This window comes from Pseudophryne corroboree, chromosome 2, assembly GCF_028390025.1.
Source record: "Pseudophryne corroboree isolate aPseCor3 chromosome 2, aPseCor3.hap2, whole genome shotgun sequence".
NCBI classification, from domain to species: Eukaryota; Metazoa; Chordata; class Amphibia; order Anura; family Myobatrachidae; genus Pseudophryne; species Pseudophryne corroboree.
The window spans coordinates 348,423,304-348,440,100 of record NC_086445.1 but is presented as its reverse complement, the minus strand read 5'-3'; the positions used below and the strand labels follow the sequence as shown (position 1 = coordinate 348,440,100).

General features: G+C 50.1%; 1 protein-coding gene across 3 annotated transcripts in view; it reads right to left on the bottom strand.

Annotated features, from left to right (window-relative positions):
* The window catches only part of LOC135019241 (uncharacterized), an 86,166-nt gene that overhangs the window by 63,789 nt on the left and 5,580 nt on the right, over window positions 1-16,797 (bottom strand). The window contains exon 1 of one of the 3 annotated variants that reach the window (XM_063953085.1): window positions 12,616-12,753. The exons of the other annotated variants lie outside the window; for them this stretch is intronic. Within the exon in view, the coding sequence (XP_063809155.1) occupies window positions 12,616-12,679 (64 nt within the window). The 5' untranslated portion in view covers window positions 12,680-12,753. Of the gene's footprint in view, window positions 1-12,615; window positions 12,754-16,797 lie in introns of those variants that run through there. 3 annotated transcript variants of the gene reach the window in all.

The window sequence follows — 16,797 nt, the reverse complement described above, 5'->3', positions numbered from 1 at the left end:
GCTAAAATAGAGGAAAGAATACGATCCCTAAATCCGAATCTAAGGAGGGTTTGGCGCATGTATGTCCAGTTTAATCTGTCAAAAGCCTTCTCTGCGTCTAACGAAAGCAAGAGAAGGCCCTGGTCTTCAGATAGGGAGTCTATCAGGTTGAAGACCCGACGTGTGTTGTCAGACGCTTGTCTCCCAGGGACGAAGCCAGTCTGATCCGGGTGTATCAGTGAGGGTAGGAATTTGTTAATGCGTGTTGCAATCATTTTGGCGTATAGTTTGATGTCGCAGTTTAGTAGCGCTATTGGTCGGTAGTTGTGTACGTGGGCGGGGTCTTTGCCGGGCTTAGGAATAGTAACAATACGCGCTTCTAAGAGTTCTGGGGGAAGGGAGCCTCGATCTGAGAATGTATTGTATAGCGAGGTCAGGAGGGGAGAAAGGACGTCATGGAAAGTAGTATAGAAGTCAGAGACAAAGCCGTCTGGGCCGGGGGCTTTATTCCTGGGTGTGGATCTAATAGTTGTAGAGATTTCATCCGCCGACCAAGGGGCATTCAGAGAAGAGAGCTGGTCCTGCGTAAGAGTAGGGAGGGAAAGGTCATCTAGGAAGGACGAGATAGACGGAGGGGAGGGTTGTGGGGTGGACGGGTCAGTTGCTAAGTTGTATAATTTGGCGTAATAGCTTGCAAATTGGTTCGTTATATCTTTTGGGTTCAAGATCTTTTGTTTGGTGGGAGAATAAATACATTTAATTCTATTTCTGGCTTGCTGAACGCGGAGTTTGCGCGCAAGCATTTTGCCAGTTTTATTTCCTAGCAGGTAAAACTTGTGGCGCATTCTATTCAAGGCCGCTTGGGTGCGTGCGAGGAGTAGCTTTTGTAGTTGTCCTCGGACATTAGAGATCTCAGTTTTAAGTGTTTTGGAGGGATGGGCCCTATTCTTAGTCTCAAGGTCTAACAGGTCAGCCTCCAGAGTCTTCTGCTTTTGAAGGGCTTGTTTTTTGAGAGTGGCTCCGGCCTGAATGGCGGCTCCACGGGTGACGGCTTTAAAAGCACACCAGTGATTGATAGGAGAGGTATCTTGGGGAGAATTAGTGGTTAAATAGGAGTCAATAGAGTCAGAGATTATTTTTTTAGACAAAGGGTTATTTAGTAGGTAGGGATAAAGGCGCCATTGTCGGGGAGGGTTGTAGTTGCCCTGAAGGTTCCATTTCCAGAGAACTGGGGCGTGGTCCGACCATGTGATTGGTAAGATATCTACGTTATTAGTTCTCTGGAGAGACCATTTATCACATAGAATCAGGTCTATTCTGGAGTAGGAGTTATGGACAAGGGAGTGAAATGTGTATTCTCGACCTGAGGGGAATTGTGTCCTCCAGACATCGTATAAATCGAATTCTGCAAGCAGGTTGCGGAAGGCTAGGGAGGGGCCAGAGATAGTGGTTGGAACAGGCTGGGGGAATTGGCGGGACTTGTCCAATTTAGGGTCTAGAACAAGGTTAAAGTCCCCCAAAACTACCAAAGATCCCCTTAGAGCATTCCGTATATTGAGGAATAATTTTCGCAAAAAGGGGACCTGGTTAGAGTTAGGAGCGTATAGGGATACCAGGGTAACCGGTTTGTCATTGAGGAGGCCAGTTATGATAATATATCGGCCATTTTTGTCTGAAAGTTGAGAGTGTAGGGAAAAGGAGACATTTTTGTTAAAAAGGATGGCTACTCCGTTTCTTTTGGATGGGCCATTAGCATAGTACCCCACTGGGAAATGGCTGTCTTTAAAGAGGGGGGGATTAACAGAAGAGAAGTGGGTTTCTTGTAAAGCTACGACATCAGCTTTTTGCTGGTGGAAGAAGGAGAGGGCCAGCCTACGTTTGTTGGGAGAGTTCAGTCCCTTGACATTGAGAGATATAAGGTTCAACATTGAAAGTCTATATTAGACATGAGAAAGAGGGGTCTATGGAGATCTATTGGAGCGTATCTGCTCCGAGTGCTAATAGGCACTGGTAGCCAGGGATATGATTCAAGTCTGGAGCTTGAGGAGGAGGGGAGCATGCGGGAAGTGGATGGGTCGGGTTTAAAACAGGAGAGGAAGAGGTAAACAACGAAAAGAAAAGGTCCGGTATATTGGACCTGCATGACTACTGCAGGGGAAGGGAAAAAAAATTCTGGGGAATGCAGTAGTGCAGAAAAAGGTGAAGGCGGGCTGGATTAACCTGCGCCGCCACTCCAAAACAACTTCTGAGAAAGTAACCTTAGGGCATAGGCATCTATTGAAGGCTTCTCTAATTAGGAAACATATGCACCCTAGGGCATAGGCAGGTAATTAGTATGTGTCAGTAAATAACTGGGCAAAGTGTCGCCCCTTAAGATATAACAACAGTTGAACAACATGTGAGGGAGTAACCCCGTAACTTATAGACCTGGAAAACAAACTTATAATAAGGCACAACATTGCATTTGTAGAAAAGAGCATAATGAGGATATTTTCAACTCCCCACACTAGGGGGGGAGGAGGTCTACAGCCTCCGTGACTCTGAGGTTTTGGTGCATGGTTTCCGAAAAGACCCAGCTCGGCAGTCCAGTGATTCAGGTGTTCGTCCAATCATGGCTGACGTTAGCAGCACGAGACGATGAAGACGGCTTCGAGATGGAAATGTCCCAGTCCATCAATAATTTCACACCTGCATCTAGGGAGGAAATTATGTAGGTCGAGTCTTCATACGAGACTATCAGTTTAACTGGGAATCCCCAGCGGTAGTGGATGTCGTGGGATCTCAAAGCAAGGGTGATAGGGGTGAAAGCACGTCTCTTTGCTATGGTAGCGGCAGAGAAATCTTGGAACAACTGAAGTCCCCCCAGAGTGTCTGAATTTTTGGATTCTCTAGCGGCCCTCATAATGCGTTCCTTAACTGGGAAGAAATGGACTCGAAGGAGGGTGTCTTTAGGGAGGTCGGATGAGACAGTTCGGGGTCTGGGGAGGCGGTGAATGCGGTCAATCAGGAGTTCCGAAGGATCCGCCTTTGGGAGGAGTTTCTTGAATAGGACAGTGGCGTAGGCTTCCAGTTCAGAGTTGGTGACTGAGTCTGGGATGCCTCGAATTTTGATGTTGTTCCGCCTTGATCTGTCCTCCATATCTGCCAATTTAGATTTGAATTGGTCTAGATCTTGTTGTTGGCGATCGTGAGATGAGAGTAGGTCGTTGTGGGAGGTAACCAATTCCTCCATCTTGCGTTCCAAATGATCCGTCCTATCTCCCAGAGATATCAGCTCAGTTTTGACCTCACGGATGGCAGAGGTCAGATCTTTAGAGAGTTCAGACTTGAAGGCGGAAAGTATCTGGCAGAGGGATCTCACGGTTAGGGGGGCATCCGACTCGCAGTCTACTCCCGAAACTGAGAGAGCTGTGGACAGGACACTAGATCCCAAGGGGTCCAGTGTGGCGGAGGGGGAAGGAGCATTTTGTAGCGGGGAGATTTGGAGAGATTTTCGCGAGGGGTAGGCGACTTTCGGGGGAATTGTCTCCTTTTTTTTTGTAGGAGCCATTTCTCGTCAGTAGCAGCGCACTTAGAGTACTCGGAGAGACGTGCTTCAGGGGAGGGTCCAATCGGCTGGTAATAGTGAAACAGGGGTGCTCAGTCACATTGATGGATATTTCGTGTTATTTAGACAAGCATGAGTGGCGACAGACAGGTTAGAGAGCGCTCACTTTGTGGAGGTCACTGAGGTCATAAAGCCGGAGGGTGTGATTGCAGGAACAGATCTGAGCTGGGCGGGATGACAATCAGGCCTGTTAATCCAGAGGGGTAAGGGATCTGGTTTTGTCCCGAGGGTGGTGCGGCAAGAGTAGTGGGAGTGCTTCTGGTCTCCGATCTCGTGGTGTTTGGGGTGGTCTGAGTGTTGGGTGCGGGGTATAATAATCGCCGCACGCAGCCGCTAGAGCTATTCCGTCTGCCTTTCTCTGGAGTAGGTGCTGGCTTCAGGAGATAAGAGAACAGGCAGGGTTATAGAGATAAAGTATAGTGGCTGAGTTGACTATACCAGTATTCGCCACAAGAGGGAGCCTTAGTTACAGCCAGCACCAGTCAGGGAGTGAGATGTGTGCTTTGCCAGTCCCAAGATGGCCGCCGCTTATCAGTGAGAGTTAGGCCCACCGGAGGACTCCCGGTCGTCGATCCCCGCCAGCGGGGGAAGAGATCTTGCTAGATCTTGCTAGCAGTGTTGTGTGAGACGGGGGAGGAAGGGCAGGCGCCTGGAGAGGTCGGGAATCGGCCAGGTAAAGTCTAGAGGCCGGGCGGCGCCAACCGCAAGATGGCCGCCGGCTGCCAGCCAGACACTTCTCGGCCCTTACCTCCAGCCGATCGTCCGGTCCCTGGTCTCCTGCGAGGATCAGCGCCCGGTGGGTGAGTCCCCCAGTGCCAGGGAGAGCCTTTCAGGTGGGTGGGAGAGTCTGCAGGGTCGCCGAACCGGGTCCCAGGAAACGCCGGCACAGCTCCAAAATCGAGGCCCCGGCTTCTGGGGCGGAGGTAGGCCGCAATCCGCAGGGGGCAACGCAGGGCCCCCTCGATTCCGCAGCTTCTTCCTCCAGGTGCTGGGTGTAGTGGTGGGGCTTAGGGGACTAGTCCCTTGTCGGTGGGCCTCCAAATCTGGTCAAAAAGTGGGTTTTAATACAGTGCCAGCCAGAGCTCAGCAGAGACCCGACCTTCCTCTATGCTAGCCAGGCCACCGGCCAAACTTGTAGAATTTTGCAAACGTTTTTGATCCCGACCAGGTAGCAACTCGGCAAAGTTGTAAAGCCGAGACCCCTCGGGCAGCCGCCCAAGAAGAGCCCACCTTCCTCGTGGAATGGGCTTTGACTGATTTAGGATGCGGCAGTCCAGCCGCAGAATGTGCAAGTTGAATCGTGGAGCAGATCCAGCGAGCAAGCAGGAGCACCCAACTTGTTGGGTGCATGCAGGATAAACAGCGAGTCAGTCTTTCTGACTCTAGCCGTCCTGGAAACATAGATTTTCAGGGCCCGGACTACGTCCAGCAACTTGGAAGCCTCCAAGTCCCGAGTAGCCGCAGGCACCACAATAGGTTGGTTCAAATGAAACGCTGATACCACCTTAGGGAGGAATTGGGGACGCGTCCTCAATTCTGCTCTGTCCATATGGAAGATCAGATAGGGGCTTTTACAGGACAAAGCCGCCAATTCTGACACCCGCCTAGCTGAAGCCAAGGCCAAAAGCATGACCACTTTCCACGTGAGATATTTTAATTCCACGGTCTGAAGTGGCTCAAACCAATGTGATTTTAGGAAATCCAACACAACGTTGAGATCCCAAGGTGCCACTGGGGGCACAAAAGGGGGCTGAATATGCAGCACTCCCTTAACAAACGTCTGAACTTCAGGCAGTGAAGCCAGTTCTTTTTGAAAGAAAATAGACAGGGCTGAAATCTGGACTTTTATGGATCCCAATTTTAGGCCCATAGTCACTCCTGACTGTAGGAAGTGCAGAAATCGACCCAGCTGAAATTCTTCTGTGGGGGCCTTCATAGCCTCACACCAAGCAACATATTTTCGCCATATGCGGTGATAATGCTTTGCTGTCACATCTTTCCTAGCTTTTATCAGCGTAGGAATGACTTCAACCGGAATGCCCTTTTCCATCAGGATCCGGCGTTCAACCGCCATGCCGTCAAACACAGCCGCGGTAAGTCTTGGAACAGACAGGGCCCCTGCTGTAGCAGGTCCTGTCTGAGAGACAGAGGCCAAGGGTCCTCTGAGATCATTTCTTGCAGTTCCGGGTACCAAGTCCTTCTTGGCCAATCCGGAACGATGAGTATAGTTCTTACTCCTCTTTTTCTTATTATCCTCAGCACCTTTGGTATGAGAGGAAGAGGAGGGAACACATAAACCGACTGGTACACCCACGGTGTCACTAGAGCGTCCACAGCTATCGCCTGAGGGTCCCTTGACCTGGCGCAATATCTTTTTAGCTTTTTGTTTAGGCGGGACGCCATCATGTCCACCTGTGGCCATTCCCAACGGTTCACAATCAGTTGGAAGACTTCTGGATGAAGTCCCCACTCTCCCGGGTGGAGGTCATGCCTGCTGAGGAAGTCTGCTTCCCAGTTGTCCACTCCCGGAATGAACACTGCTGACAGTGCTATCACGTGATTTTCCGCCCATCGGAGAATCCTTGTGGCTTCTGCCATCGCCATCCTGCTTCTTGTGCCGCCCTGTCGGTTTACATGGGCGACCGCCGTGATGTTGTCTGACTGAATCAGCACCGGCTGGTTTTGAAGCAGGGGTCTTGCCTGACTTAGGGCATTGTAAATGGCCCTTAGTTCCAGAATATTTATGTGTAGGGAAGTCTCCTGACTCGACCATTGTCCTTGGAAGTTTTTTCCCTGTGTGACTGCCCCCCAACCTCGGAGGCTTGCATCCGTGGTTACCAGGACCCAGTCCTGTATGCCGAATCTGCGGCCCTCTAGAAGATGAGCACTCTGCAGCCACCACAGCAGAGACACCCTGGCCCTCGGGGACAGGGTGATCAGCCGATGCATCTGAAGATGCGATCCGGACCACTTGTCTAACAGATCCCACTGAAAGATCCTTGCATGGAACCTGCCGAATGGAATTGCCTCGTAAGAAGCTACCATCTTTCCCAGGACTCGCGTGCATTGATGCACCGACACCTGTTTTGGTTTCAGGAGGTCTCTGACCAGAGATGACAACTCCTTGGCCTTCTCCTCCGGGAGAAACACCTTCTTCTGTTCTGTGTCCAGAATCATACCCAGGAACAGCAGACGCGTCGTAGCAACCAGCTGCGACTTTGGAATATTCAGAATCCAGCCGTGCTGTTGTAGCACTTCCTGAGATAGTGCTACTTCGACCAACAACTGCTCCCTGGACCTCGCCTTTATAAGGAGTTCGTCCAAGTATGGGATAATTATAACTCCCTTCTTTCGAAGGAGTATCATCATTTTGGCCATTACCTTGGTAAATACTCTCGGTGCCGTGGACAGACCAAACGGCAACGTCTGGAATTGGTAATGGCAGTCTTGTACCACAAAACGGAGGTACACCTGGTGAGGTGGGTAAATGGGGACATGCAGGTAAGCATCCTTGATGTCCAGTGATACCATGTAATCCCCTTCTTCCAGGCTTGCAATAACCGCCCTGAGCGATTCCATTTTGAACTTGAACCTTCTTATATAAGTGTTCAAGGATTTCAAATTTAGAATGGGTCTCACCGAACCGTCTGGTTTCGGTACCACAAACATTCTGGAATAGTAACCCCGTCCCTGTTGAAGGAGGGGAACTTTTATTATCACCTGCTGGAGGTACAGCTTGTGAATTGCCGCCAGCACTACCTCCCTGTCCGGGGGAGTAGCTGGCAAGGCTGATTTGAGGTAACGCCGAGGGGGAGACGTCTCAAATTCCAGCTTGTATCCCTGAGATACCACTTGTAGAACCCAGGGATCCACCTGTGAGCGAACCCACCGGTCGCTGAAGTTCCGGAGACGGGCCCCCACCGCACCTGGCTCCACCAGTGGAGCCCCAGCGTCATGCGGTGGATTTAGTGGAAGCAGGGGAGGATTTCTGTTCTTGGGAACTGGCTGTATGGTGCAGCTTTTTCCCTCTACCCCTGCCTCTGGGCAGAAAGGACGCGCCTCTAACCCGCTTGCCTTTTTGGGGCCGAAAGGACTGTACCTGATAATACGGTGCTTTCTTTGGCTGTGAGGGAACCTGGGGTAAAAATGTCGACTTCCCAGCTGTCGCTGTGGAAACGAGGTCCGAGAGACCATCCCCAAACAATTCCTCACCCTTGTAAGGCAAAACCTCCATGTGCCTTTTAGAATCCGCATCACCTGTCCACTGCCGAGTCCATAATACTCTCCTGGCAGAAATGGACATTGCATTTATTCTAGATGCCAGCCGGCAAATATCCCTCTGTGCATCTCTCATGTATAAGACTACGTCTTTAATATGCTCTATGGTTAGCAATATAGTGTCCCTGTCAAGGGAATCAATATTATCAGACAGGGAATCCGACCACGCTGCTGCAGCACTGCACATCCATGCTGAAGCAATAGCAGGTCTCAGTATAGTACCTGAGTGTGTATATACAGACTTCAGGATAGCCTTCTGCTTTCTATCCGCAGGCTCCTTTAAGGCGGCCGTATCCTGAGACGGTAGTGCCACCTTTTTTGATAAGCGTGTGAGCGCTTTATCCACCCTCGGGGATGTCTCCCAACGTACCCTGTCCTCTGGCGGGAAAGGGTACGCCATTAGTAACTTTTTAGAAATCACTAAATTTTTATCGGGGGAAGCCCACGCTTCTTCACACACTTCATTTAACTCATCTGAAGGGGGAAAAACCACTGGTTGCTTTTTCTCCCCAAGCATAATACCCTTTTTAGTGGTACCTGGGTTAATGTCAGAAATGTGCAACACATTTTTAATTGCCGTAATCATGCAACGGATAGCCTTAGTGGAATGTACATTAGTCTCGTCGTCGTCGACACTGGAGTCAGACTCCGTGTCGACATCTGTGTCTGCCATCTGAGGTAGCGGGCGTTTTTGAGCCCCTGATGGCCTTTGAGAGGCCTGGGCAGGCACTGGCTGAGCCGGCTGTCCCACAGCTGTTATGTCATCAAACCTTTTATGTAAGGAGTTGACACTGTCGGTTAATACCTTCCACATATCCATCCACTCCGGTGTCGACCCCACATTTATCGGCACCTGCTCCGCCTCCACATAAGCCTCCTCATCAAACATGTCGACACAGCCGTACTGACACACCGCACACACACAGGGAATGCTCTGACTGAGGACAGGACCCAACCAAGTCCTTTTGGGAGACAGAGAGAGAGTATGCCAGCACACACCACAGCGCTATATAACACCGGGATTTACACTATACAAAGTGATTTTCCCTATAGCAGCTATAATACACAGTATTGCGCCTAAATTTAGTGCCCCCCCCTCTCTTTTTTACCCTATTGAGCCTGGAAACTGCAGGGGAGAGCCTGGGGAGCTGTCTTCCAGCGGAACTGTGAAGAGAAAATGGCGCCCGTGTGCTGAGGGAGATAGCCCCGCCCCTTTCACGGCGGACTTCTCCCGCTCTTTTATTAATATTATGGCAGGGGATTTTTACACATATATAGTGTATTAGACTATATTATGTGTTTATTTGCCATTTGCAAGGTAATCTAATTGCAGCCCAGGGCGCCCCCCCCTCCCCAACGCCCTGCACCCATCAGTGACCGGAGTATGTGGTGTGCATGGGGAGCAATGGCGCACAGCTGCAGTGCTGTGCGCTACCTTAATGAAGACCGGAGTCTTCAGCCGCCGATTTTCTCCTCAGAATCTTCCGTCTTCTGGCTCTGCAAGGGGGACGGCGGCGCGGCTCCGGGACCGGACGACCGAGGCTGGGCCTGTGTTCGATCCCTCTGGAGCTAATGGTGTCCAGTAGCCCTGAAGCCCAAGCTAGCTGCAAGCAGGTAGGTTCGCTTCTCTCCCCTAAGTCCCTCGTAGCAGTGAGTCTGTTGCCAGCAGATCTCACTGAAAATAAAAAACCTAACAAATACTTTCTTTACTAAGAGCTCAGGAGAGCCCCTAGTGTGCAACCAGCTCGAGCCGGGCACAGATTCTAACTGAGGTCTGGAGGAGGGGCATAGAGGGAGGAGCCAGTGCACACCAGTAGATCTAATTCTTTCTTAGAGTGCCCAGTCTCCTGCGGAGCCTGTCTATTCCCCATGGTCCTTACGGAGTTCCCAGCATCCACTAGGACGTCAGAGAAAAGAGGATTTAAGTGGTATGAGGTGACTGAAACACACAGTGAAAAATATAAAACAGTATATCCTGTGGAACACTATATAGTATATGAGACCTTGATGCACTTAGACCAGGGCACAGAATATAGTGATAGCAATATGTGTGATACACAGAATAGAATCCACACAGCAGCTATAGACACACACAGTCACAGGTACAATGCAGAAATTATTACATATAAAAAATAAAACTGCACTGGACTAGTAATACTACATATAGAAATGTATGTATACAGATATAACAACACAGTAAACACTGGATGTATATCACAGATACTTGTACTAAATATTCATATAGCAGTACACTTGTTTTTAACTAACGCTGTCTAAACGACATGTAGAATACTTAAGTGTCCTGTAAATGCACAGCGCTGATGCGACAGGCGGCTTTACAGAGGAGACTGTGCCCAGCAGTCCCAGGATCAGCGCAGCTCTGTGAAATGGCGCCCACACGCGACAGGGAGTGAGGGAGAGAGATGCAGCTCCATGGAAGGGACACCTGCTGTAGATGGCGCCTGGAGCTGGGGGAGGGGCTACAAGTCAGCGTCTTATCCCCTCTGCTGGACTTCACCACCGGGTACTATGGAGCCTATAATAAATGGATTTTTGTAAATTCGACCTGTGCTCCCTGCCCTGGTGGATATAGTGGGGTCCCTGCATGGCCACAGTGTGCACGCCAGCGGCGCGGTCTGTCTCCTGGGACCGCGACCGGATCGTGATTTCGGCAGGTCCCACCTGGGGGACCCTCTTACCTCCTCCCTGAAGTGCGGCCACGCGATCCAGGAGAGCAGCAGCGGTGATGTGTGCCTGATGACCGAAGCGCCTCCGCTGCAAGTACCCTGCAACCAGGGCGCGGAAGTATGCAGCACCGCTGGGGGAGGTGATGGAGCCGCAGCACAGAATGTCAGCATGACATACACAGCATCTAGTGCCTGTGCTGCGGCCCTTGAAGTCTTCTTTCTTCTTAAAAAGCTCTTCTTAGGGCTGCCTAGCGCAGCCCCGCGCAGCCCCACCTGTTAGCTCCCTGCACTGCAGGCACCAACTTACAAACTGAGCTCCAGTGCCTGGAGGCGGGGCTATAGAGGAGGCAGTGCAGTGCATCCTGGGAACAGTGAAAGCCTTAGCCTGTTGGTGCTTCGCAGTGCCGTAACTAGACATTTTAGCGCTGTGTGCAAGAAACGACATTGGCGCCCCCCCATGCAAGATAGGGGCAGTGCGCGCCGTAGACGCGTGAAAAATATATAGGGGCGTGGCCACAAAATAATAGCAATTCATACTACAGTGCACAGTAGTCTCCATTATTCAAATTACGCTGCACAGTAGCGCCACTACACCAGGTAGAGCCCCTTTTATACATTACAGCAGACAGCGTCCCCCTTTTTACACATTACAGCAGACAGTCCCCCTTTTTACACATTGCGGCAGCCAGTCCACCTGTTTTACACATTGCGGCAGCCAGACCCCCTTTTTACACATTGCAGCAGCCAGGCCCCCATTTTACACATTGCAGCAGCCAGGACCCCTTTTTACACATTGCGGCAGCCAGGCCCCCTTTTTACACATTGCAGCAGCCAGTCCCCCTTTTTACACATTGCAGCAGCCAGGACCCCTTTTTACACATTGCAGCAGCCAGGACCCCTTTTTACACATTGCGGCAGCCAGGACCCCTTTTTACACATTGCGGCAGCCAGTCCCCCTTTTTACACATTGCAGCAGCCAGGACCCCTTTTTACACATTGCGGCTGCCAGCCCCTCTTTTTACACATTGCAGCAGCCAGGCCCCCTTTTTACACATTGCGGCAGCCAGTCCCCCTTTTTACACATTGCGGCAGCCAGGCCCCCTTTTTACACATTTCAGCAGCCAGGCCCCCTTTTTACACATTGCAGCAGCCAGGCCCCCTTTTTACACATTGCAGCAGCCAGGACCCCTTTTTACACATTATGGCAGACGGTGTCCCCCAGAGAGAGAGAGAGAGAGGGATATACTTACCTTCTCCCCGCTGACAGGCTCCTCGTGCTGGCATCTCCCTCTGTGCAGGCATCGGACAAGGAGGAGGAGGGAGGGGGACTGAAGCCGCAGCAGTGCTATGTCATTGGTAGTAAGCGCAGCTGCAGCATCCCCCTCTCCTTCCGTATAGGCTGCCCGACGCTGCTGTGGATGCTGAGATGGAGGAACCGCATCCCAGCATCCACAGCAGCGCCGGGCAGCCTATACGGAAGGAGAGGGGGATGCTGCAGCGGCGCTTACTACCAATGAAATAGCGCTGCTGCGGCTCCAGTCCCCCTCCCTCTCACCTGCCCGGCGCTGCTCTCTCCTTCACAGCGCGGCTGCGGCGCACGGTGCAGACTTCAGAGGCATGTAATGAGTCAATTTGACTCATTACATGCCGCTGGCCGTGCGCCCTCAGGGCAACTGCGCTGTGTGCCAAGCCCACTTGGCACACACGTAGTTACGGCCCTGGTGCTTCGGATCAAGATCCAACTCTACACCCTGATGTTATTCCCTGTGGAATACCAGTGTACCCCGCTGCAGAAAACATGTTTTAGCAGAAGCCATTTACTGTTCCATTAAACCAAAGATAAATGAAAATGATTCCTATTTACATTATAGAATGCTAATATTCTATACAAAACCCACTGCTCTCCCAATAACAGATTATTGCTCTAAATGTAATACAGGGTATATGTAATAAAAGAAATGTTTATGTCATGTTTTGCACAACACAAACAAAAGCCATAAAATATCACAAGCAGCAAACCTCGCAGAGAATGCAAGATGCTGAGCCTGTCAATAAATAAACTACCTTTACAATGCGAGTGGTAGAGGCAGGGCTGGCGCAGGGGCTGAGACAGGCTCACAGCTGCCATCCTCACACAATACCCAGGGAGAGCAGAATTCTTCCAGGAGCACCACAGACAGGATGGGATCTATGCAGCACACAGCATGGAATACTGTCTATTCTGTGTCTGAAGACACAGTAACAACAGTATGATGCTACCGAGTTGGATGCTGCCCAGCCAATGGCAGCAAATCTTTTTCAGGGCTGTGCAGAAGACAGCTGTGTTCAGAAATGCATTTCTAGGAATCTAGGAGAATCTAGGAAGGTGAGCTTAGAGGGGAAATAACTAGAGAGAATAAGGTTTTTTTCTTCCATAAACTGAACATATAACATCCACAAAATAGCGAGGATTCGCACTGCACATTCTAATAAAATGGCTGCACATAAATATGGGCAATGCAGAGTTGTATGCATTTCTGTCACATTCTACCACACGTCTGTGGTAGCGGCTAGGGATAACATTCGGAAGGTTCTATCACATAAAGATTTATGAAGAAATAGGCAGATCTGAGTAGTAAGAACTGCTAGATTCATGTAACTTGGCCCTATTTTTATAGTTTATTGTTCCTATAGTATCATTAATGTCAATAACGTTAATTTCCAGTCAATTTTGCCCACCTCACCATACACTCTTCAAAGTGAAATGGCACCTGATATTATGAGGGTGGGACTTAGGGTGTGTACACACGGTGAGATCCCTGCTATGTTCGATTTTGACTATGCGATTTCCCTTGAACTCCCCCAGAGCCCAGATAGCACAGATTGTACAGATTTTGACTATCTGTGCTTGAGATTTTGGGGTAAATTTACTAAGATTCGTGTTTTCCCGTTTGAGGTCAAAGTTCAATCACAAATGACATCGAAAGTGTAAATATGAAACTTTTTGAATTGATTACGACTAATTTACTAAGCTGCCGTATTCTGCATTTTCGGGTTTTCCGATGTCGATGTCATTCGTTTTTTTAGGCAGTGTTTTACGTGAGTGACTTGTAAAACACTGCCGACTTTAATACAATGAATCTCGGCCGGATCTGAGAGATCCGTGCTGGGCTTCATTGTGCACTTTGTTAAACAAAAAAATAAAGTTTAAATGTAAAAAAAAAATTGCGTGGGGTCCCCCCTCCTAAGGCAAACCAGCCTCGGGCTCTTTGAGACGATCCTGGTTGCAGAAATATGGGAAAAAAATGGACAGGGGTTCCCCCATATTTAAGCAACCAGCATCGGGCTCTGCGCCTGGTCCTGGTTCCAAAAATACGGGGGACAAAAAGAGTAGGGGTCCCCCGTATTTTTGAAACCAGCACCGGGCTCCATTAGCTGGACAGATAATGCCACAGCCGGGGGTCACTTTTATACAGTGCCTTGCGGCCGTGGCATCAAATATCCAACTAGTCACCCCTGGCCGGGGTACCCTGGGGGAGTGGGGACCCCTTCAATCAAGGGGTCCCCCCCCCCACAGCCACCCAAGGGCCAGGGGTGAAGCCCGAGGCTGTCCCCCCCATCCAATAGGCTGCGGATGGGGGGCTGATAGCCTTTGTGAAAAGTGATTGATATTGTTTTTAGTAGCAGTACTACAAGGCCCAGCAAGCCTCCCCCGCAAGCTGGTACTTGGAGAACCACAAGTACCAGCATGCGGCGGAAAAACGGGCCCGCTGGTACCTGTAGTACTACTACTAAAAAAAATACCCCAATAAAGACAACACACACACACACCTTGAAAGTATAACTTTAATACATCCATCCACACCTCCATATACACATACTTACCTTATGTTCCCACGCAGGTCGGTCCTCTTCTCCAGTAGAATCCAGGGTGTACCTGTAGAAAAAATTATACTCACATAATACAGTGTTTTCGGCTCCTCGGCAAATCCTTTTGTAATCCACGTACTTGAAAAAATAAAAAAACGAATACCCAACCACGAACTGAAAGGGGACCCATGTTTTCACATGGGCCCCCTTTCCCCGAATGCCAGAAACCCACTCTGACTGATGTCTAAGTGGGTTTCCTCAGCCAATCAGGGAGCGCCACGTTGTAGCACCCTCCTGATCGGCTGTGTGCTCCTGTACTGTATGACAGGCGGCACACGGCAGTGTTACAATGTAGCGCCTATGCGCTCCATTGTAACCAATGGTGGGAACTTTCAGGTCAGCGGTGAGGTCACTTTCGGTCACCGCATCCCGCAGAACATACCTAAAGGATTCAAATAGCCATTATGCTGTAGTCATTTGTTTTATACTACTTGTTCTGTATTTGGCTTTTATTTGGAGGTAAGATATTTACATTAACGTAGAGTCTCTTCCTTTGAATCCTCCGATTAATTTGCAATGTTTCACATTAGCAATACACACTGTGATTTCACACATACAAAGGTATATGAATGATTTGACATTAAGCACATTGCCCCTGCCTCAATTGATGTCTGGAAACAAATGGTCAAGCGTAGAGAAATAATTTTCTCTGACGTCCTAGTGGATGCTGGGGACTCCGTAAGGACCATGGGGAATAGACGGCTCCGCAGGAGACTGGGCACACTAAAAGAAAGATTTGGTACTACCTGGTGTGCACTGGCTCCTCCCTCTATGCCCCTCCTCCAGACCTCAGTTAGATTTCTGTGCCCGGCCGAGCTGGATGCACACTAGGGGCTCTCCTGAGCTCCTAGAAAGAAAGTATATGTTAGGTTTTTTATTTTACAGTGAGACCTGCTGGCAACAGGCTCACTGCAACGAGGGACTAAGGGGAGAAGAAGCGAACCTACCTGCTTGCAGCTAGCTTGGGCTTCTTAGGCTACTGGACACCATTAGCTCCAGAGGGATCGACCGCAGGACCCGTCCTTGGTGTTCGTTCCCGGAGCCGCGCCGCCGTCCCCCTTACAGAGCCAGAAGCATGAAGATGGTCCGGAAAATCGGCAGCAGAAGACTTCAGTCTTCACCAAGGTAGCGCACAGCACTGCAGCTGTGCGCCATTGCTCCTCATACACACTTCACACTCCGGTCACTGAGGGTGCAGGGCGCTGGGGGGGGGGGCGCCCTGAGCAGCAATAAAAACACCTTGGCTGGCAAAATAATCACAATATATAGCCCCAGAGGCTATATATGTGATAATTACCCCTGCCAGAATCCATAAAATAAGCGGGAGAAAAGTCCGCGAAAAAGGGGCGGAGCTATCTCCCTCAGCACACTGGGCGCCATTTTCTCTTCACAGTGCAGCTGGAAGACAGCTCCCCAGGCTCTCCCCTGTAGTTTTCAGGCTCAAAGGGTTAAAAAGAGAGGGGGGGCACTAAATTTAGGCGCAATATTGTTTATACAAGCAGCTATTGGGGAAAATTCACTCAGTGATAGTGTTAATCCCTACATTATATAGCGCTCTGGTGTGTGCTGGAATACTCTCTCTCTGTCTCCCCAAAGGGCTGTGTGGGGTCCTGTCCTCAGTCAGAGCATTCCCTGTGTGTGTGCGGTGTGTCGGTACGGCTGTGTCGACATGTTTGATGAGGAGACTTATGTGGAGGCGGAGCAGATGCCGATAAATGTGATGTCGCCCCCTGTGGGGCCGACACCAGAGTGGATGGATAGGTGGAAGGTATTAACCGAAAGTGTCAACTCCTTACATAAAAGGCTGGATGACGTAACAGCTGTGGGACAGCCGGCTTCTCAGCCCGCGCCTGCCCAGGCGTCTCAAAGGCCATCAGGGGCTCAAAAAACGCCCGTTACCTCAGATGGCAGACACAGATGTCGACACGGAGTCTGACTCCAGTGTCGACGAGGTTGAGACATATACACAATCCACTAGAAACATCCATTGCATGATCTCGGCAATAAAAATTGTGTTACACATTTCTGACATTAACCCAAGTACCACATAAAAGGGGTTTTATGTTTGGGGAGAAAAAGCAGCCGATGTTTTGTTCCCCCATCAGATGAGTGAATGAAGTGTGTGAAGAAGCGTGGGTTCCCCCGATAAAAAAATTACTGCTGGCGTACCCTTTCCCGCCAGAGGATAGGTCACGTTGGGAGATATCCCCTAGGGTGGATAAGGCGCTCACACGTTTGTCATAAAAGGTGGCACTGCCGTCTTAGGATACGGCCACTTTGAAGGAGCCTGCTGATAAAAAGCAGGAGGCTATCCTGAAGTCTGTATATACACACTCA